At 38.7% G+C, this 23,321-nt stretch overlaps 2 protein-coding genes across 2 annotated transcripts; both read left to right on the top strand.

The window, feature by feature from the left end:
- Window positions 1-10,224: 10,224 nt before the first annotated feature.
- LOC144665024 (uncharacterized protein KIAA1958-like) lies at window positions 10,225-11,853 on the top strand. Its single transcript, XM_078526207.1, has one exon. It carries the CDS (start codon window positions 10,225-10,227, stop codon window positions 11,851-11,853), a length of 1,629 nt encoding a protein of 542 aa, XP_078382333.1.
- A 1,963-nt stretch (window positions 11,854-13,816) lies between these two features.
- On the top strand, window positions 13,817-17,301 carry LOC144666380 (uncharacterized). The gene is made up of 4 exons (XM_078527805.1): window positions 13,817-14,246; window positions 15,053-15,170; window positions 15,516-15,607; window positions 16,525-17,301. The coding sequence occupies exons 1-4, from the start codon at window positions 13,908-13,910 to the stop codon at window positions 17,182-17,184; spliced, it is 1,209 nt and encodes a 402-aa protein (XP_078383931.1). The 5' UTR covers window positions 13,817-13,907; the 3' UTR covers window positions 17,185-17,301.
- The last annotated feature ends 6,020 nt before the right edge of the window (window positions 17,302-23,321 follow it).

Here is a 23,321-nt window from a genome sequence, read left to right on the forward strand (position 1 = left end):
CCAGGAAATCAAATTCTTGCTCGGCCGTTCGTAAAAGTCACTCTTAAATTTCAACCGCGTGACAAATTTTTCGGTTGTTATTCCACGCCGCCAAAACATTCTCATTGACGTGAGACATTAGGCGTAAAACATCAAACGCAAACACCGCGACTATTCGCATTTCACACGCACGCAGTCATTGATATTTAAATCTTTCCGAGAAAACAAAACCTTGGTTTGACGTCTTTCTTAGCAACGGCTTGATTGACATAGACTCGCACCGTTTCCAGGCACTGCTATGTATTCAAAGAAAAGTGCCGACTTTCTTCCCCCCCCCCCCCCCCCCCCCCCTGACGGTCACAAACGTTTTCTCGCATGACGAGCTTCTTGCGACTTTGAAATCCGCAGCAGGGTATGGGTTGTAATTTCCGGTCAGTAGTGTTAAGTGGTTTTAGCGATCTGTCGTGACCGTGTACTTTGCGGTAATTGTGGTGTCGCAAATGTCACGGCGTGAGTAAATGAAAAAGACCAGATAATCTGGACATTTATGGAAGATGATCATGCGGTGTGAATATCTAACTAATAATACGGGAAACAAGGGTGAGATAGAATGGCGGCATGTACGTGAGTCATCTCGTCACAAAGTGTTCGAACCTTCGCTTTCTAAGACTACAAATCGGTGTGGTGTTTCAAATGAGTTGCCTTGCAGACTTATTCAAAACTCGTAGCCAGCACAGAGCCCGGTATTAGATGTAATTCGTGGAGGTAACAATCTACGATCTAGCCGATCGTAAATATGGCGCGAAAGTCGATCGGCGAGAGACATCGTTTTCGTTCTTTTTGTATTCTGACTAAACCTCCGGCGAGGGAAAATCCGAAAGGCGATAAATTAAGCGGTTTAGTGGAGTTCCACGCGGTCCGAGACTTACAAATTCACATCCTTCGATGAAATGGTGGTAAGAAGTGAGTTTCCCGCCATCTTGTGCGAACGCCGCTGCAGTTTCTTAGTCACGCTGCAAATCAAAACGTTCACACGACTACATGAGGATATCGACTGTTTGGAAATCGACGACATGGAAAATGTAAGTCCTCATGATTGCTTTTTAAATGCTTCAGTTCTTAACATTTATTAGAAAAAAATTGGCATGTATCAACTTACGAAATTGTATATTTTCAAGGTTTCGCATTTATTGATACATTTTTTGTCCACTTAATACACTGAAAATTTTAAAACTTTATAAACGGAAGCTAAACTCATAAATTTAAATCTTTAAGACCAAATACTGTTTGGTCAGCTTAGCCTCCTCAGGCTGTGGCTCTGTGAAAATTTTTTCTCCATGCAGGTTCTTGCATTGAACATTATTTTTAATCTTTAACAGCAAATATTTTTGGCTTTTCCCTGAAGCAGCAGAGCCTCGCCTTTTTAGGCTGTGGCTCTGTGAGAATTCTTTCTCAAGGTGTTTCATTGGGAACTCTAATTCACGCTTAAAACATTAAAAAGAAATAATTAAAATATTTAGAACCAAGTATCTTTTGGCTAAATATCCCTAAAGCAGCAGAGCAGCTTAGCCTTTTAGGCTGTGACTCTGCGAGAATTCTTTCTCCAGGTGTTTCACTGGGAACTAAAATTAAAAATTTCGGCTTAAACGTATTGAACATTAATTTTAAATTATCTTTAATAGCACATTTTGTTTGGCTTTATCCCTGAAGCAGCAGAGCAGCGTAGCCTTTTTAGGCTGTTGTTCTGTGAGAATTCTTTCTCCAGGTGTTTCATTGGGAACTAAAATTAAAAATTTAGGCTTAAACACATTGAACATTAATTTTAAATTATCTTTAATAGCACATTTTGTTTGGCTTTATCCCTGAAGCAGCAGAGCAGCGTAGCCTTTTAGGCTGTTGTTCTGCGAGAATTCTTTCTCCAGGTGTTTCACTGGGAACTAAAATTAAAAATTTCGGCTTAAACGTATTGAACATTAATTTTAAATTATCTTTAATAGCCATTTTGTTTGGCTTTATCCCTGAAGCAGCAGAGCAGCTTAGCCTTTTTAGGCTGTTGTTCTGCGAGAATTCTTTCTCCAGGTGTTTCACTGGGAACTAAAATTAAAAAATTTCGGCTTAAACGTATTGAACATTAATTTTAATCTTTAACAGCAAATATTTTTAGGCTGTTGTTCTGCGAGAATTCTTTCTCCAGGTGTTTCACTGGGAACTAAAATTAAAAATTTCGGCTTAAACGTATTGAACATTAATTTTAAATTATCTTTAATAGCACATTTTGTTTGGCTTTATCCCTGAAGCAGCAGAGCAGCTTAGCCTTTTTAGGCTGTTGTTCTGCGAGAATTCTTTCTCCAGGTGTTTCACTGGGAACTAAAATTAAAAAATTTCGGCTTAAACGTATTGAACATTAATTTTAATCTTTAACAGCAAATATTTTTGGCTTTCCCCTGAAGCAGCAGAGCAGCTTAGCCTTTTAGGCTGTTGTTCTGTGAGAATTCTTTCTCCAGGTGTTTCACTGGGAACTAAAATTAAAAATTTAGGCTTAAACGCATTGAACATTTATTTTAATCTTTAACAGCAAATATTTTTGGCTTTCCCCTGAAGCAGCAGAGCAGCTTAGCCTTTTTAGGCTGTTGTTTTGTGAGAATTCTTTCTCCAGGTGTTTCATTGGGAACTAAAATTAAAAATTTAGGCTTAAACACATTGAACATTAATTTTAAATTATCTTTAATAGCACATTTTGTTTGGCTTTTTCCCTGAAGCAGCAGAGCAGCGTAGCCTTTTTAGGCTGTGGCTCTGTGAGAATTCTTTCTCCAGGTGTTTCATTGGGAACTTCAATTGACAGGCTTTAAACAATAAAAAAACATTTATTTAAATCTTTAAATCTTTTAAACCAAATATTGTTTGGCTTTATCCGTGAAGCAGCAGAGCAGCTTAGCCTTTTAGGCTGTGGATCTGTGGGAATTCTAATTCTCCGAGTGTTTCATTGGGAACTCAAATTGAGGCTTAAAAAGTAGACATTTAAAATTAAAATCTTCCAGGCTGAATATTGCAATTGGTTGAATCCTTATTATTTAATGACGGTCAACCTATCTCAAGTTGATTATCTCAATCATTAAGTTGAGTATTTAAACATGTTACATTTCAGTGTTACGTTCCGGGTCCCGCAAAGCTTCATCGTGTTTAGCCCAAAAGAAATGTTTTGCGAGTGAAAAAGCCGTCACGCCGCTTCCGGTATCTACAGTGGTATACTAGTATGTTGTTTTGAGGCTTTTGTAATTTTCATGTGTAAATCTATTTTGTTCCCGCGTTTTGCGATGTAAGACATTTTAAGCGTCTGAAACTTTATCGCGAGTTAAGATGCCGTTGCGCTTTTTGAAACCCGTTTCTTTGAGGATAAGAATAACATTTTATCTAAATGAGAATTTTGTTCTTACAAGAACACAATTTAGCGCCGGAAGTTGTTTTGTTTCGTAACCGAATAAGTCGCCATGCTTCCTGAACTACATCCCATGGCCAATTGGTCGGTTTTGCAAATATTTTTGGGTTATTGTCGTCTTTAGTAAATCCGCTAGTTTCCTTGGTGAATGTTGTCTGCATCCTTGTTTTCCGGCATTCTCGACTGTACTGTGGTATATTTTATCCTGTATTCTGTCGATCAACCTGGTTTACTTGACCATTTGCTGACAGATCGGTATTCGAGTATGTTGATTCCTTAACACATCTCTGGCGAAGAGGCGTCAAGGAATTTCATTCATACGTGTCGAAAAATCTAGACCCCCTGCTAATGTTCTGCAGTAAAACTGCAGAACATCGGCAGGGGTCAACGATTTCAAAGTCGCATGAAGCTCATCATGAAATTAGCAATTAGCAATTAGCGTGCATACAGTATAGTGGAGTCGATTGTATTTCTTAGAATTGGCCTGATTCGAGAAGCCGCACTGTCACTGGCCTGTGATAAATAGCCAGCTGTTCTCCTCACGACGTTGCTTAGCAACATAAGGTATTCGCTTTGCGTCATGCTGGCGTGACAACATTCTCGTACCTCGAGTCTTCGTCCCTTCTGCGCAGGCTTGAAGAAACGAGCGACTCTCGAAACTTCCGCTGGAGGGCCGATGTTGATTGGGTTTCAAAAGACAATGGAAATCACCGGAAGTAAACCAGATTTCCAATATGGCGGAAAGTACACAAGAGAAGTGGTGAACTCCAAATCTTTTCGATTTAATGTATCGATGTGTCTGTAGATGCTGCAACAGTTTGAGAAAACATTCGATGGATCTTAACAGACCAAAACCCAGTAACGGTTGCTGCATACGAGCTGCTAGAAGAAGGAGTGCCCAAATTACTTGTTCTACCACGGGGAATATTTTAAAATCAACTGTAGCCGCAACCCAAAACTGTGGACTGAGTTTTTGATTTGATCTTCACAAATTTATTATATATCCAGCGGTAGGTTTCTATGCCGTAGTATTTATTTTAAGTTTTATGGACGTAATTTTATTTACAGAGCGAATGGAATAGAATATTATTAAATGTTATTTTTAGCATTTGCTGTGTGAACGTACATTTTTCTTCACTACCTTGCAAATCACAATGGAAACTGAGTTAACATAATCAGTTATAAATTACTGGATTGGTCAGCTAGCTTGACACTGCCAGGCAGTCAAAATCGATTACCTTACATTGTAAGTGACCCTCTTGGTAACACCTTTCATTATGAAACATTATTTCGTTATTTTACCTTTCTTCAAGTTTTGATTTGACCATCATTGAAAATGAAAGGACACTATGATATTTCTCTGATGCCTGACAATCAGTATTTTTGTTTGTGTTGAATCCAAGGGACTAACTGCAGGAAGGAAATGTTTAAAAAAAATACCTTTGTACCCTGGTGCTTATGAGAATGTGATGTTGAAATTCCCAGTACCCTATTTATGATGTTCAATTAGGTTAAAGAAATATACCCTATTGGGTAACACTCCTTGTTAGCTTTATGTGGGGGTATCGAGTATACCCATCCACTCTGGATCCCCATAGAAGAATGCCTTTTTACTAACACTTCCAGTTTAGTTTCAGAGACCTGAGATACCATTCTTAAGCTAATTATGACTGAGGTCACATAATTTTAGTTTACTCCAAGTTCATGTTCGAATCAGTGGCGAGAGTGCTCATCCTCCACCAATGTTACCCAGGTTCGATTCCCACACCCAGCCTAATATGTGGGTTTGTTGTTGGTTCTGGTCCTTGCTAGCCTGCGAATACAGCTGGCTGTATTCGCAGGCTAGGTCCTTGCTCCAAGGATTTTTCTCTGGTTTCTCGAGTATTCGTCCCTCCACAAAAAAAAACAACAACAAAAAATACTACTAGCCTGCGAATACAGCCGCCTCTCATGCTCCAATCCGCTTGCTGCGCTCCGAACGCAGCAAGCGAATCGGAGCCCAAGAGGTGGCTGTATTTGCAGGCTACAACACTACTAAATTCCACTTCAATCTGGAATCAGTGGCATTGGAAGAGCCACTATGTAGAAGATTTTTCATTTTCATGTTTTCCTATTATTCATTAATTTCATTCCAAAATTACAAAGATAAATATAAAGCAAACAAGTAGAAGAAGAGAAATGGAAAAGGGCAAAATATAGCTAGCTAATTTGATGTCCTTGCTTAATTTTTTAATAACAATTTCACAATAATAATTTACGATAAAAAAAGTTAACTTAACATAGGAGAGGAAGAGGTATGAATTAATTAATACTGAGCAAAATAATACCGGTAGAGTGCTTTTTTAAAACGTTTTCTGGTTGGCAAGTTACGTATAGATAAAGGAAGGTCATTTCAATAGTAACATCTAATAAAAGTGGGGCAAAATTAGGGCTTTCCACAAGTTGCTCGGCAACTTTTTGGCAACTTTTCATGTTTCGAGCAACTTTTTCCCCTTCGAGCAACTTTTTTCCTCTCGAGCAACTTGTTGCATTTTGAGCAATTTCCAGACCGAAGATCTCCGAAGATTATCCGAGTGTTGTTCAAAGGCCATACGAACGTTTCCGAAGATTTACGAAGTTTGCCGAACATTTTCGAGGAACATCTAAAGACTTTTCAACTTTCGGCTCATTCTGCATTATAACATTACAAAACTCACCAGCAAACATGACGTCATCGATATCTTCACGATTTTTCTCAGTTAACGAAATTCTTGTTAGTTAACAAATTTTCCCCTTAAGATTTTATTTAGATACTTCTTTTGCTGTTAAATTGCATAAAACTGCTTAGAAATCTTACCCTCAAAGGGAAATTAGCATATATTTAAAGAAATTCTCTTGATTAGAAGCAGCATTTTGGAGTTTTTGGAGCAACTTTTGAGCAACTTTTATTATCAGAAGCAACTTTTTGGATATTTGGAGCAACTTTTGAGCAACTTTTTGAGAAATTACGGGCAACTTTTTGGGAAATCTCGAGCAACTTGTGGAAAGCCCTAGGCAAAATTCCCTTGTATTTATCGTGAAGAAACCGAGATTTAAATATTGTAAGGATGCACTTCGAGTATCGTAAATTATTATGTTGCTCAGATACCAGAGATAAGGTGTAGAGGATTCCACTGTAAATTCCCATTTTACATGTATGTTGCCATTTGGCTTTTTAAAAATGCCTCCACGATTATTTTTAGAGTGCACAATATTAACTCAATTTTAACTCCTGGTTCAGGGACTGCTGATAAAATACTTCTTTCCATCCCAGTCCTCAATGCCTCCTGAAAGTATCCTTTTAATGACACATATAAAAACAAACAGTCCAATATCTATCAAGTCTAATATGATGCCGAAGGCCACACTGGATCTAGAGAAGGCCCCAGGTCCCAAAATTTCCACCCCTCTTCCATTATGATTACCTGTAAATCTGCTGTATAAGGCAGATATTTATACTAGTAATAGTTCTCACTATGAAGCTGCCTCCGCCTTTTTATAATTTGTTTTACAGCAATAATCTAGGATTAGTGGAGTCTTTTTGTCGCCTTTATTGATGCTGATGGACTACACAATTAGGCTTCTTTTTTACTGTGCCATGTACGTCATGACATTGTTTGCTGCGGAATTTCTTGTTGTGTGACATCGTTGCGTCCTAAAAATATTAATTCACAAGTTCAAGTCGAATATATTACCTAGGGCGCAGAAATATTAACCTAGCGGAAATAACACATAACACATTATTCGTGGTGACAACACGCAAGCTTATTCCCGGGCTTATAACATTCAAGGCCAAAAAGCCTAAAAATTCCGCGAGTAACAAATATATATGGCACAGTTCAAAGATTCGAGAAAACAATTTTTGATCCTTATTCAACCCACTCTTTGGATCAAATAATCTGACAGTTTGTTAGCGAAACGAATTACCTTGTATTACATTTTTGTTTATTACTCGTTGTAAGATGTATACGATACAAATCCCCGAAAGCAAACGTTGACGCTCGAACCAGCTCTTGTAACACACGTAGCCAAGAACACAAAACCAATTGCTCGAAATCTTTCGACGTAATACTAACAACTGCTTGAAATATCACTTAAAGCAGAGAAACCGCTCGAACAAATCTGTGAACACGCGTAAACCAAAACCGAAAAACGAAATGCTGCTAGAAGATGGCGAAGCTCGAAGGTGACGAAACGCGACCTCATGGTTGCAAGTACCCGACACCACCGTGCACGCTTGCTAAAATATTACCTGAGACGACCGTGCGCGCCTAGTTTTGTCAAATCGAGAACGCTTCGCCCATTTCAAACACATTTCTTACTTTTTCAACAAACATTCTTTGTCCTTGTATGTATACACCCGGGGACTCCTAGGGTGCCTGCGGGGGCAATAACAAGGTTGCCACAGCTCAGGAGAGGTTTTCAAGATATGATATGGCTTGAAAACTTAGAAAAGTTGGGGAGTTTTGATCAGAATTAGAGAAAACTGATATTACAAAGAAAAGTCTGGGAAATTTATCCGTAGATAAAATCTACAATCAAGCCTAGTGGCTGATCAGGCCAGAGCTTATCCCGGTTTCCATAGCACAAAGCGACTAAGAATATTTCTTCTACCCCCCTGGATGGGATTCTGACCCATCGCAGGGTTACCCCCAGCAGTAAATTCGCTGGTACTCATTTATACACCTGGGTGGAGAAAGCCACTATAAGAGTAAAGTGCCTTGCCCAAGAATACAATGCAGTGCCCTGGCCAGTGCTTGATCCTAGACCACGCGATCTGGAGTCCAGCTCCTTAATTATTAGGCTACCCTGCCACCCTAAATTTATCCTTAGTCAACTTCAATTTTGACAGTTTGACTTGTCAACAACAAATGAAACAAAAAAGGAAAGAAAAGAAACAGGCTATCTTTGTGATAGGTGGAAAGGATGGCTGTAGGGGATAGTCAGAGGCTGCTATTTTACCTGAATTCTAAATTTACTTGGTCAGGGAAATTTAAGTTTTACTAGGGAATTTGAAAACTATGTTTAAGATCAAAAGCTAGAGCTGGTCCCAAGGGTGTCCAACTTGTAACAAAACAATTTAGAAATTTAGTTGAATGGGTGCATCAATGCTTAGTTTGACTCGGCCATGTAGGAGATAAACAATAAGAAGTACAATCAATATCAAAATAATAAAAATATTATTTGAATTGTCTTTTACAGCAGTTTTCACAGCTTTCTGGACCAAAGTTAAGCCTATTAATGGTTGTACATGTTTCAGTATGCTTGTGGATTTGTTTCCCTATTTAATTAAAACACAAAGTAAGCCCTTTTAAATTAACTAAACTTAGATAAACTAAAAATTAACCTCCACTCGTCTGCACTGCTTTGTCAATATAATTATTAGGTTTTCAAATAATCTTACAATTTACAGAAACAGATTTACAGGATTTCCCAAACAATACAGCTATTAAAAAATTGTGATACACAGCATGATCATTAAAAACTCGCCTGTTAAAATAGTAATCCACATTTTACATACCATGCCAGTCAAAGCAATCTATATGTGTTTCGTCCACAACGTGCAACAGTTAAACCCTCGTATGATTTAAAAACTTATTCTGCCGTTTTCAGGAGCTCTATATAACAGATTTTGTTTCTGTACCAGGGTTTCGAGGTGAGCAAAGATGAGTTGAAAATTCTTCAGATTCCCCAGTGGCTTTATAGTGTTGATGAGTTAAAATTTGTAGAAGTCTGCGAGTGACTGCGAACACAATCCATAAATCTGCAAAAGATGCGGTGATTGGTAAACAAGAACTTGCCGAAAACGGTTGGCAGGACAGGCAAAACATCTCTTTCCAACAGTAATGCTCTAAAGGATCTCCAGTTGCTTTCCTCCACTTCAGACGCCATGTTTCTTTTTAGCGGTCAGGCATGCGCAATTCAACCGGAAGTCCGATATTTTCGGACTTCCAATCGGAACATTCCAGGGTCGCTCGTTTCCTGACCGCGGGTCAAAGGGAACGAAGACCCTGGGTACGAGGATGGCGTGACAATTTTTTTAAGTCGCGAGTGCGCGTGGTCATTTTTGCCCCACCAAGACTTTACTGATTGTTAGTAAGATTACAGTTTGCAATCGCATTACAAGACAGACTTCAGTTTAAAAAAATATTGATGCATGATCATATAAAATTTACTGTTATCTAACTATAGTGCAGAAAAAATATGATTAGCAAGGAATTATTAGTCAAAGTTAAACGAGCAGGCCGGACTACATCAACGGACGAGTTGTCAAATAACGGAAAACGAATAGCATCAAAACATATTTTTCCGAGGTATACTTATTGAATAATAATCGAGTTCTTATATTGTGCTTAAAGAATAGTCCTGAGAGCCATTTGATTATTTCCGTGAACTATGCAACAGGAGGAGCTTTCGCTGGCCAAACTGTATTGATAAAAAAAATTTCTCAGACGTTTCTATTTACTTAAAGGAACAACGTCACGGACTCATATTGAAAAAAACTGGCAAGTTTTTATCAAGTTTTTTTCGATCGTAATCCGTTTTAATCATAACCATTACAATTTCCTTGAATGTGATTGGTGAAAAAACTGCTTTATTTTTCAATAATTATTCTGTAGAGTTGTAATCGGACAGTGTAATCGGACAGTTGGCTGTAATCGGACACCTGTAATCGGACAGTTACAACAGCCAATCATAATAAGCAAAGTAAATTAAATACACCAATCACAGAACTGATGACAGTATCCATAGCAACTACAACTTACCCTCTAAAACTGGGGATTTCCAAAATGGAGAAATTTCTTACTTTAGACAATGTCTCCATTGGAGATATTTTCCCAAATGTCAGTTTTGAGTTATTTCCACAGTCATTTTGGGAAAGTGAAGATAGTTTGTTCGGAGAATTGTCAACAACATTACAAGAAACACAGTCCGTAGTGACGGCCGCACCGTCTATGTCCGCAGAAATGCAACGAACGGAAGAATTGCAACAGCAAAAGTCCACTCCAGCTGAAAACATTTCAGAGACGTTAAACTTGGTTCCACAAATTGAAGAAGAAGACCAGTCCCGTTTTCCTGTAGTGTCAAACGAAGAAATAACAGAGATAAACGAGTCGGCTGCAAGCAAGAACACGAAGCGAACAACCCAAACATGGCTGACAGTGTGGCAAAAATGGTGTCTCGCTCGTAACGTCGATAATAAAATGGAGGGCTTCAGTCCACAAGATTTGGATGTAATTCTGACAAAATTCTACGCAGAAGTCAGAAAAAAGGACGGGTCAGAATACGAGCCTGATTCGCTTCGCGTAATGCAAGCATCACTCGACCGGTATCTTCGTCAAAAAGATTACTCCGCATCCATCATCAGCGGGCGAGAGTTCAAAAAGTCTCAAGAGACTCTAAATTCGAAAGCAAAGTCCCTCCGCTACCAAGGCAAAGGGAAACGGGCCAACAGGGCTCAACCCTACAGTCGAGATGAAGAAGAAATCTTTTGGAGGGAAGGTCAACTTGGAAGCCACAGTGGTCTTGCCCTGACAAACGTAAATTTCAAGAATCTCGCAGAGCACTTGGGTTTTAGAGGTCGCCAGGACCACTATAACGCCTACGTTGAAGATTTCTCCATCGTGGAAATGGCAGATGGTGGCAAATGTGTCCAGTTTGAAGAAAATCCAACCAAAACGAGACAAGGCGGATTGAGAAACAAAACCCGAAGCTCTCCGCAGCAAATGTGGTCAACCGACGGCGGTGATAGAGATCCAGTGCGACTTTTTAAAGAATGGCTTGAACGTCGACCCCAACAACTTAAGAATTCCGGTCCACTGTACCTCGCGATCATCCCTAGGCCAAATTCAAATGTTTGGTACGCAAAGTCAAGAATGGGGGAGCATCGAATCAGCCAAATTATGAAGTCCGTGGCTAGCTGTTTGCCAGAGGGTTGTACGAAGAAAATTACAAACCATTCCACAAGAAAGACGGTCGTAGCGAAATTAAAGGAAGCAGGTCAACCACGTCACAAAATCATCCAAGTCACCGGGCATGCCAGAGAGTCATCTTTAGATGATTACGATCAAACCAGCGAAAGCGAACGAAGGCAGTTATCACACATAGCAAGCGGGTATACAGCACCGTCGTCGACTAGTTCGTCAGCTCCTGTCCAAGCGTCAACATCAGCAGTTCGTTCTTTCAATCGTCCAGAGCCGTGCCAAGAAGCATTGAACGCGAAAGAAAACATCCCCGCTAATCCTTTCACGGCACCATCGCATTCCGTGACAATGGCCACAAAACATCTTCAACAGGCGCCGTTTCAAGTCTTCAACCAGTGTGTGTTCAACACAAACAACGTGTCTTCTCCAGATCGTTCCTTGCAAAGCCAAAAACGTCGGAAGAGGCACGTAATCATCGACTCTGACTCGGACTAGCCAACTGATTACGTTTAAAGTTTCTTGAGAGAGTTGTTGTATAAATTTTAGCTCCTTGAGACAGCTGTACTTTGAAAAAATACTGTACTTTTGTAATCTGTGAACTTCACATGGCTTCGTTTTACCAAGATTTTTCGTTCCTTGGTGGTTGCGCCTGGTTGATTTTTGATTGAATGACATTTGACGGAATGCATGACGTAAATTTCAAATTCTCTTTTTGTTGCTAAGTAATCGATTCGACTGAGTGGTTTTTGTCTTTATTCGATCTCAGGTGAACTTTTCATCGTTTTTTCATCGAGGTCTGTAATTGTTATGCTTTTGAATAGTTGAAATTAAAATCTCTTACTCAAATAAACGTGTTTGTTTTTCTCGGAAATTGTAAGGGTTATGATTAATTGGTAACAGGACTTCGTGTCGTCCAATTCGGTCTGTAATCATACTCGTGATAACAAATCGGACTCCCGCTACGCGGTCGTCCTATTTTGTTAATCACTCGTATGATTACAGACCGAATTGGACTCCACTCAGTCCTATTACCATTATTAATCTTCATCAGTCGAAACCATCCTTGGTTATTAACGTGTTTTAATTATTTCGTTGTTGTTTATTACATGACAAAATTAATATTGTGAGGTTTTCTTCAACTTGGAAGTAATCAGAAAAGTGACTTAAAATATCGTGACATTGCTCCTTTAAAGTCCTAAGAGCCATTTGATTATTTCCGTGAGTTAAAATACAGGAAGAACTTTGGCTGACCTAACATTGAGAAATATTCAATTTCTCCGACGTTCGTGTTTACTTAAATTGCGGTTTTGTTGGTATAATAATCATTAAAACTTAGAGTCCACGTTTTGTCGTATTTGACTCAACCCTCTATAACCAGGTGACTTCCATACCATGCCGCATCATCAAACAAAATTAAACAAGAAAACCAACATGCAATATTAGGCATCTGTTTTCACATTTCTTTGTCATTAAAAGACAAGGAACATATGTGAACATGTTTAAATTAACATTCTCCTTTCCTTTTTTTTTCTCGACACCAATTAAATATGGTCATTAAGGCGGTCCTCTATTGACGCCTACCTTAATTGAAGTTACACACAACTTACTTGGAAAACTAAGCACATCGTTTTATTTGAACGTTCACTGTCGTTCTGCAGTCAAAACAAGGAAAAGATGTCATAACTTTCGAATTAACACGTTTTAAATTCTTTCAAACGTTCCTGCTTTTTAACAAGAAACATCTGTTGTGGTCATAGAAAGGCAGGAACAATCCATTTTGGTGAATATCAGATAACCTTTTTTTCAATTTAACTGTCACAAAACTGTCGCAGTTTTCTACATTGTTTTCTCTCGCTTAACAATGGCTTATTAATTGGTTAAATTGCTTGCATTTTAACGAGGGAATTAACTAACCAATGTTATTATATATATAAATAGCACCATTGAATTTCAACGGTCCCAATTACTACGAGTGCACGACTACTTATATATACCAATAAACCACAGCAAACAAAATTTTTACGCAAAATTGTGAGCACGTTTAAAGCACCTTTCAATAGGGATTTAAAAAAAGAATTAATTTACAAACGAGGCATGAATTATATTCAAAACCAGGGGGTACCACCAACGGGCAGTCTGGCAGTGATACTCGTCCAACGTTTCAAGGGTAAATCTATTGCTTTTTGGTTCTATCGATGCTTTTCATTTTGTAATCGTCCTAAACACAAGATCTTGCTACTCTTCTGGCAATGCAGTGAAATTAGAGTGAGCCTGGATCAATATTGCCTCTTCACATGTAAACGGTTTATTTCAAAAGGTCCCGACGCGCACCCCCCCCCCCCCTTTACCCCCTCACCTCCCCGGACTCTTCAACAACCAATCAACCACAAACAAATAATCAACAGACACAAACAGACCGGGCCAATTATTGCGTCTTATTTCATCAAACATTTACAATTAGCGCAAGATCGAAACCCCTCCTTAAAAAAAAACTTTTGAAGTCAAGTATTTGGTTTCTCTTTCTACACCGTACCGACTGTTGTTCAGCGATGGACGCGAAAAAGGTTTTGTTCATTGTCCTGTTCCATGGAATGATAAATATCGCCGTTTTCGCCGCCAAAGAAGACTCTACACCTTCTCGTTCCGCATTCTTGAAGATGCTAGAAAATAAGCGACTTAAAGGCCACGTTGTCAAACAGTTTGAGTCTCCCAGTTTGATGTCTTGCAGCCATTCGTGCTTGAGAAACTCCTGGTGTACTTCCACAAACTTCAAGGTGCCATCCGACAAGAACAGCAAAGGAACTTGCGAACTGAACAAGCACGGGGCCATCGTCGCAAACACCAGGTTTCATGACCAAAAAGGAGTTACTTTTTCTATGGTGCTAAAGGTAATTTAATTTGACTTTGAAATACTCCCTAGCCTAGCTGTCTCTTGGAAAGCATGGGAAGCTTGGGAAGCTTGGGAAGCTCTAACCAACTGAGCTATACGAGAGTCTCTCGTGGCTCAGTTGGTTAGAGCGCTCAACCGGTATCTGGGAGGCCATGGGTTCGATTCCCGTCGGGGACTCAGAATTTTACTTTTTGCCATGCTCGTGTCATTGTTAAAAATTTATCTTCACTATTTATCACCGAGCTCAAAATTTACCATCTTTATTACTTACCACACATTTACAGAGTGTTGTGCAAAAAAATTGGATCAGAACGCGGAAGCTCTCAAAAATTTTACTTTTCTTGGTCTAACGCGAATACTTGTACAAATATTATCGATCGTCTAATTTGTGGTTGCATCAACTATTAGCTCCCATTATAGATAGAAATTCCCCTTTATCAATATAAGGCCAAAATAAGAGCTTTAATGCAGGAGTAATGACATGAGCCAACGTCTGAGCCATGTACAAAAGAGAAAAGTTAAATGAACATGTATTTATTACTAATTACTGGGATTACAAAATACTATTTAACGCACTTTATTTGCAGTTTCTTAGAAGCCCTCAGAACTATGGAATATTTTTCGTCCAAATTATTCAGTTCTCCAAATATATACTTGTGTTGCTTCCGTTGTGTGAGAGCGAAAGAAGAAATTAGGAAGGTTCACGGTACCAAGAAGAAAGCGGAAAAAAGATAAGATCTGTTCGCGTGCGTATTTTTTCCGCTTCGACATTGATGGATTTTTGTTTTTATTCAAACTTTTTAGGGATGTCTCATGACTGGCTGCCTCAATGGTGGCTCTTGTGTGCCTGATGAAAGGAAAGAAACATTTTCGTGTTCGTGCAAACTACCTTGGACTGGCGAAAAATGTGAATCTAAGATTGGTAAGAAATGGCAAATTTGCACTAATGTAGTCTGAAGTTATGTCTTCACATCTCGTGCCTCTCTAAAATATGATTTCGGTTATTGGGATCTAAATTTAAGATAAATGTCTTGAAACAAACGATGTTAGAGATGGCAGAAGGGTTGCAAAAAGCTTTGGACTAACACGAGCTCGTGAAAGTTTCCCAATTCTGCATATGATTCTCTAAGACTAAGAATAATTTTCTTTTCCTTGATAAATAGGAAAAACTACTGATTGTGAAACAGTATTATTGAGAAAGCTGCTAAGAAAATGCTGTAATGATTGCAAAACAATATCTTTTTTTAATTAATTAATCATCTTTCAGGTGCTTCTTCGTGCCATGAGCTTCAAATAAAAGCAAAACAGAAATTACCAAATGGAGAATACCTTTTAACAAATGGTAACATGTCATTTAAGGTAAACAACAAAAAAAATTGTTGTGAAGAGAAAAGCAGCACGAAATCGTATTCCTTTTAAATATAGCGGGCTAAAAACAGTGTCAGACCAACATAAAAATTCTCTTCAATTTTTCCTGCATTTTTTATTTTACTTTGGAGAATCACTTTTCAATACTTGATGACGTCGACGGAGACCTGAATTTTGTTACCTTCTCTTCCTGATTTTGTTCCATAATACATGGATGCGCGGACTTAAGAAATAAAAATATTATATCTCCAAAACCTTACATTATTTTGCTCTATACCATTTGCCGAAGATTTCTAGAGATTCTCTAATTGTTTTCCGAAGGTCATACGAATGTTTCCGAGCATTTCCCGAAAATTTCCGAAGATTACAAAAAATCACCGTACGTTTCCAAGGTTTGTCAAAGACTTGCGAGGAAGATCGAAAGATGTTTCGACTATAGGCCAAATACACAAACATAACTAAAGTCATCGATATCACCACAGTAAAATTACCATAATTTTACATTACCGTTGTTGTCTGAGCTGGAAGTCCTTGTAAAACGCTACAGTATTGTGGACTGTATTTTCTTGTTATTGGGTAAGCAGGCGGTTTACAATTTTGCTTGTTATTTTAGTTAATATCAATTGTTTTTTTTTAATAAATGGACCAGATTTTGAGATGGAAAATTACTGCTTTTTCTAACTCAGGCGATCAATTTGTCATTCTAATTGAACACTTTGCAAGTAATAAGGAACAACTTGTATCAAACATTGGATGCGTGTGTGTTATAACAAATAAAAGCCTCCTTCTTCAACAATTCTATAGATGCAGAAAATATTTATCACGCCTTCAGCTTAATTCGCGCGCCCATCATCCATCATATACAATATTATTCATGCCTTTTACTTAACTCGCTTGTCTTACATTAGGTGTACTGCCACATGACAAATGACAGCAAAGAATGGACTCTTATTGCCCGATTCTCGAACAGTGATGACAAGAATTGGATGAATGACACTGGTTACTGGTGGTACGACGAGCAAGTTGCCATGGGAACAACAACTAGTCCGTCGAGTAACACTGACATGATCTCACACGCTTTTTGGTTGGTCAGCGGCAAAGAGTTTAAGATCACGCGCAGTGATGACCCCAGTCACACACTTTTGTTACAGACCACAGGTAACTGTTTGGATGGACAAACATTCCGATCCAAAATCACAAGTTATGGCGACTTTAGAAATGTCAAAGTTTGGGCCAGATATGATTGCTTTGGAAGTTGCACGGTTCAATGTGGCGGTCAGTACAAGGCTACAGACGGGTTTCAACAGGCTGAGTGCAGTGGAGCCCTTCAAAGCGCCAACAAGATCGGCTTCTGGTGTTATGAGGGTGGCGATGGATCAGTGATGATGATTGGCGGAGGAGGAAATGCTTGCTCACGTGGTGATCACGGGATTGGAATAACAGAAACTGACGCTCCTTTTTTTGTTCTCGTTGGAGACGATGATGAAATCGAATACGATTTTGGTTATAGTGCCACTAAAGGTCACTTTCCATCCCAATCGTATTCATTAAATTTATGGATCCGTTGAATTTAACCTAAAGCGAGCTCAGTTTAAAATAATTCTTTAGCTTAAGTTTGTTAAAAAGAACATGAATTGACGACCTCGATGATCGAGTTTCATTTGTTGACAAGCCTCGCTGTTAAAAAAAAAACATAGAATTCCCAACGTAGAAATAGTGTTTTGTCAGGTTAATGCTTTAGTTTATAAGCCAAACTAGTACCTGCTCTTGTGTTTACTGTCCGTGAGATTATAACTATAAAAAAAGTGTTTAATTGTAAATACAACCTGTAGAAAACTGCAATCCACTTGTGAGCGGTTTTGTAAGTAATTAATGTTTCAGAGCTAGGATTAACGATAGCCAATGGATCTAAGGAAAGTTTGTTTATGTTTTCAAAAATAGCGTTTCTCTCACGTATAAATAGAAGTGCTTTGTAAGAATATTGTTTCCCAGACTAAATAGGGTTAAACAAAGTCGACAAAAAAGTTATAACTAATTTACGGTTTAGCCAATAAGCACACAGACATTTTGGAAACATTTACACTGAAAATAAAGGCTCCAGCTTTGGTGTGAAGTTAAACAAATCTTTTCGATTGACTATCATGTGATTCTCTCGGTTACTGTTGACGGCCCCACTGGCTCCTTTACCATCAAAGAACATTTCAGCTGCCAGTCCAGCAACCTAATCTACTGCATCTCCTGTCGTCGTTGCTCCGCCCTTTACATCAGTGAAACCGGACTTACCCAAAGATAACGCTTCGGCGAACACCTAAAAAGTATAGAGAAGAGGGTACCCGGTTTTCCCGTGGCGGAGCACTTCAACAAAGAACGTCATTCTATCTCCGACGTCCAAATACGCGGAATCAGACTTTGCGCCGGCAACAACATCAACCGGAAGCGACAGGAGATGAGAATGATCTTCAGACTGGGCACTGTGCGACCACGCGGGATGATCATTAACTTCACATTTATTTAAACTGCACCTACGCCTCTTTGCGCGTGAACGTTATTTTTAAATTTTCAAACGCTCGGCTAGTTTGTCGCATTTTCTTTGGCGACGTTTACCACCGCAGAAGGGCTATTGCCCGAAACGTCTGGTATTTTTTAAAAACATTTTTTTGGCACCTTATTACCCATTTCATTTTACTTTGGTATTTTATTGCCATGCAGTAACTTTGGAACTTTTGTTCTTATTGTCAACAGCCAAAGCTCTCCCTGTTGTATTTTAGCTCACCGTTAACAATCGATTGGCTCTAAGGACTATTCTTTTAACACAATACAAGAAGTCGTTTGATTCTGTAGCCCGGTTGGTTCAATTCTTTTTCAATAAGGATTTTTTTTTTTCTGCATGCGTGTTTCCTGAATTTAACCCCTGAGAACACTTATATGCTAATGAGACAAAACTCAAAGAAAGGTGAAAGTAACTGCTGCTGGCAACACGCTGCAAAAATATTGAAACATGTTTGCGCTGAGCAAACAACTTAACAAACTTAAAACTGACGTACGTAAGTTATCCAGCTGGATTAGCAAACACTTCTTCAGGATATACGAGGGTGGACAAAGACTTCCGACAGAAAGACCATCTGCTACTGACGTCTTTCAAACTGGCACAACAGCAATCTTCTGCTGCTTATTATACGAGGAAAAACGTTTTGTCTTGTTTTACATTTAATTCAATATTAAATGTATCTGCTGAAATTATTTTTGTTAGTCCTTGTGGAATGTTTAGTCTAATCTTAAGTTCTGTTGAAACTTTACACATTTTGCACATATGATTGCCTGGCGCACAGCAAACGCCGGGTCTTGACAGCTGTTTAAATAAATTAAAGTCATAGCTAAAATTTCGCAACACTTGTGAACTATTTTATTTTATTTCAAAATGTAAATACACTCTTTTTCCTCGCGAAGCGAGGCCGAAGGCCGAGCGTAGCGGGGTGTATAATTTTGTCCCTCAAAGGGCTCAGGCGGGATGAAATCTCGTGTGGAGTTTACGGTCATGTATAGAAATATATATATTTGTGAGCTTGGTGTCTGGCGGAAATGACGTCACACGGCCGCCGCGCGCTGGTGGCCTAAGGGACGGACCATTAGAAATAACCGGAGGGGGGGTGACTTTTACCAAAAAAAAATTCCTGCAAGGGAAACTTGTCGAAAAAAAAAATCCTGCAAGCGGCTGCTGCTGAAAAAAAAATTCGTGCAACGGAATTACCTGTAAGTGTTGTATGATGGCATCTTTAAACGTCCATCAGAATGGCTAAAATAGCCTTTTTTAGGTTCTGAAAATTAAAATTTTCCCGGGGGAGCATGCCCCCGGACCCCTCTAATTTGTCATGCACCGAGAGTGCAGCGTCAGCTCAATCCTATCAGCTATTTAGTTGCAAACACACCTGACCCACACTAACAGTCACGTCCCATCACTAAACAGTTAATCAAAAGCACAAACAGTATTACTATTATCACTTTAAACTGCATTTTTGTCTGATATTCTAAAGTTAGCTTGATAAGTTTTAGCTGTCATCTTTTATCATCTTTTTTGTTGAGGGACCAGGGAAAAAATTTCTAATAAGGAGGGGGGGGGGAGGGAATTATATTTAACGGGCACTATCAGAAGTACTTCTGGCACTATCTATCAAATCCCTTCAGCCCCCCTACCCCATAAAAAAAAATGAACGGTCCCTAAATGTCGCTTAATTCAGAACAAATCTGAAAAATGAAACAATAATACTATTTAATAATGATAATTGCTCAAATCATTGATGCGTAACGAAAAAAGACCTGTAAATTTGGGCGAAAAAAAAATCGTGCAAAGCTTGTGCCCCAGGAAAAAAATTCCTGCAGACAAGTAGGCCTTCAAAAAAAATTCCTGCACCGAAAATTTTTTACCCCCCTCCGGTTATTTCTTATGGTCCGTCCTTAATGGTAAGGCGTCGAACTTGAAATCAGATCTTCGAGACTGAGGGCGCGGGTTCGAATCCGGCTAGGGTTTTTTTTTTTTTTTTTTCCTTATTTTTTTTGTGGGTTCGAATCCTGAGCCTTTCATTTTTATCGTTTTTCTTTTCGGATTAAAATAACACTGATTTCCACATAATACTCCCTCTACGCCTATTCAGGCTATAAACCTTTCATCGCCATCAGGGGCGCGCGGGCGGAGGGTTCGAATCCTCCTGCCGTTCGTTCTTCTTTTTTTTTATTGCCCTCAAATAAATGTCCAAACTGCGACTATCCAATAATTTTTCGATGATTTTGAAAATAGCCTGCGCTTCCCAACGCTTTATACCTCTTTACGAAGCTGAAATAGCCGCCATCTTCAAAGCGGAGTAGACCCTGGGAATGAGGGTGTCGCGGCCATGCCCGTTACTAATTTTTAACAAATATATCTTCCTGCCTACTGTGGAAAATTGAATATGTACAATGTTCAACTTCAAATAATCCACTCCTTATTTATAACACCACCCCCCCCCCCCCCCCCCCGCCTCCCCAACCCAGAGCTTCGCGAGGCTCTGCGAGTCACGTATTACTAGTTTGTATAAGAACGTCTAATTTTCACCCGAGGTTAAGGGCCCATTACAGTATCTCGTTGCCAAGCTACGCGGTTGCCACCCAAGTGCAATTTTATTTCCGGTTTTCTCGCATTGGTGATTCAGCTTAGCGGCAAAATTTTACGCGAGTTTAGTTCTCTTTCGGTTAGAATCATATTCCAATCACGGAAATAGTGCGAAGTAGTGCCTCTCAAGTCAAAACATTATTATAAGATTTTAACATTTTTTACACCATAGATTATAATAACATTTTTATATGACTTATATATATTTTTATTGTATTTATATTTAGTATTAGTGTAGCTTTTAGTTTTTAGCAGTGTCCCCTAATTAGTATGGTTTTATTTTCCAGGCTATAAGGCTTTGACACTTAAATAAAGTTTCTTATCTTATCTTATCTTAGAAAAATCGATTTTCCAATTTCTGCCAGGAAATCAAATTCTTGCTCGGCCGTTCGTAAAAGTCACTCTTAAATTTCAACCGCGTGACAAATTTTTCGGTTGTTATTCCACGCCGCCAAAACATTCTCATTGACGTGAGACATTAGGCGTAAAACATCAAACGCAAACACCGCGACTATTCGCATTTCACACGCACGCAGTCATTGATATTTAAATCTTTCCGAGAAAACAAAACCTTGGTTTGACGTCTTTCTTAGCAACGGCTTGATTGACATAGACTCGCACCGTTTCCAGGCACTGCTATGTATTCAAAGAAAAGTGCCGACTTTCTTCCCCCCCCCCCCCCTCCCTGACGGTCACAAACGTTTTCTCGCAAAATTAGCAATTAGCAATTAGCGTGCATACAGTATAGTGGAGTCGATTGTATTTCTTAGAATTGGCCTGATTCGAGAAGCCGCACTGTCACTGGCCTGTGATAAATAGCCAGCTGTTCTCCTCACGACGTTGCTTAGCAACATAAGGTATTCGCTTTGCGTCATGCTGGCGTGACAAATTTTTTAAGTCGCGAGTGCGCGTGGTCATTTTTGCCCCACCAAGACTTTACTGATTGTTAGTAAGATTACAGTTTGCAATCGCATTACAAGACAGACTTCAGTTTAAAAAAATATTGATGCATGATCATATAAAATTTACTGTTATCTAACTATAGTGCAGAAAAAATATGATTAGCAAGGAATTATTAGTCAAAGTTAAACGAGCAGGCCGGACTACATCAACGGACGAGTTGTCAAATAACGGAAAACGAATAGCATCAAAACATATTTTTCCGAGGAATACTTATTGAATAATAATCGAGTTCTTATATTGTGCTTAAAGAATAGTCCTGAGAGCCATTTGATTATTTCCGTGAACTATGCAACAGGAGGAGCTTTCGCTGGCCAAACTGTATTGATAAGTATTCAATTTCTCAGACGTTTGTATTTACTTAAAGGAGCAACGTCACGGACTCATCTTGAAAAAAACTGGCAAGTTTTTATCAAGTTTTTTTCGATCGTAATCCGTTTTAATCTTCATCAGTCGAAACCATCCTTGGTTATTAACGTGTTTTAATTATTTCGTTGTTGTTATTACATGACAAAATTAATATTGTGAGGTTTTCTTCAACTTGGAAGTAATCAGAAAAGTGACTTAAAATATCGTGACATTGCTCCTTTAAAGTCCTAAGAGCCATTTGATTATTTACGTGAGCTAAAATACAGGAAGAACTTTGGCTGACCTAACATTGAGAAATATTCAATTTCTCCGACGTTCGTGTTTACTTAAATTGCGGTTTTGTTGGTATAATAATCATTAAAACTTAAAGAGTCCACGTTTTGTCGTATTTGACTCAATCCTCAATAACCAGGTGACTTCCATACCATGCCGCACCATAAAACAAAATTAAACAAGAAAACCAACATGCAATAATTAGGAATCTGTTTTCACATTTCTTTGCCATTAAAAGACAATGAACAGAAAAGAAGAAAATCGAGAATAGACTCTTGTCACATATGTGAACATGTTTAAATCAACATTCAAAGTTAATCTTTTTATTTACTATACCGTTTACTTCTTTTCCGTTTTTTTTTTCTCGACACCAATTAAATATGGTCAATAAGGCGGTCCTCTATTGACGCCTACCTTAATTGAAGTTACACACAACTTATTTGGAAAACTAAACACATCGTTTTATTTGAACTTTCACTGTCATTCTGCAGCCATAACAAGAAAAAGATGTCATAACTTTCGCATTAACACGTTTTAAGTTCTTTCACAAATTCCTGCTCTGTCAATAAAAAACATCTGTTGGTGTCCTAGAAAGGCAGGAACAATCCATTTTTGCGGGTATCGGATGACGCATTTTTCAATTTAACTGTCACAAAACTGTCGCAGTTTTCTAGGGAATTAGCTAACCGATGTTCGATTTATATACAAATAGGACCATTAAATTTCAACGTTCCCAATGTGTACCAATAACCACAGTAAACAGAGTTTTTGGGCAAAATTTAAAGTGCCTTTACTGTGCATATTAAAAAGGGATTAACCTTTCCTATATACAAACGAGGCATAAATTATGTTCAAAACCAGGGGTACTACCCACGGGCGCGCAGGGCAGTCTGACAGCGATACTCGACGAACGATTCAATGGTAAATCTAATGCTTTTTGGTACGACTTATGCTTTTCAG

Source organism: Oculina patagonica, chromosome 9 (genome assembly GCF_052425735.1).
Source record: "Oculina patagonica isolate OP01 chromosome 9, crgOcupat, whole genome shotgun sequence".
In the NCBI taxonomy this organism is placed as follows: domain Eukaryota; kingdom Metazoa; phylum Cnidaria; class Anthozoa; order Scleractinia; family Oculinidae; genus Oculina; species Oculina patagonica.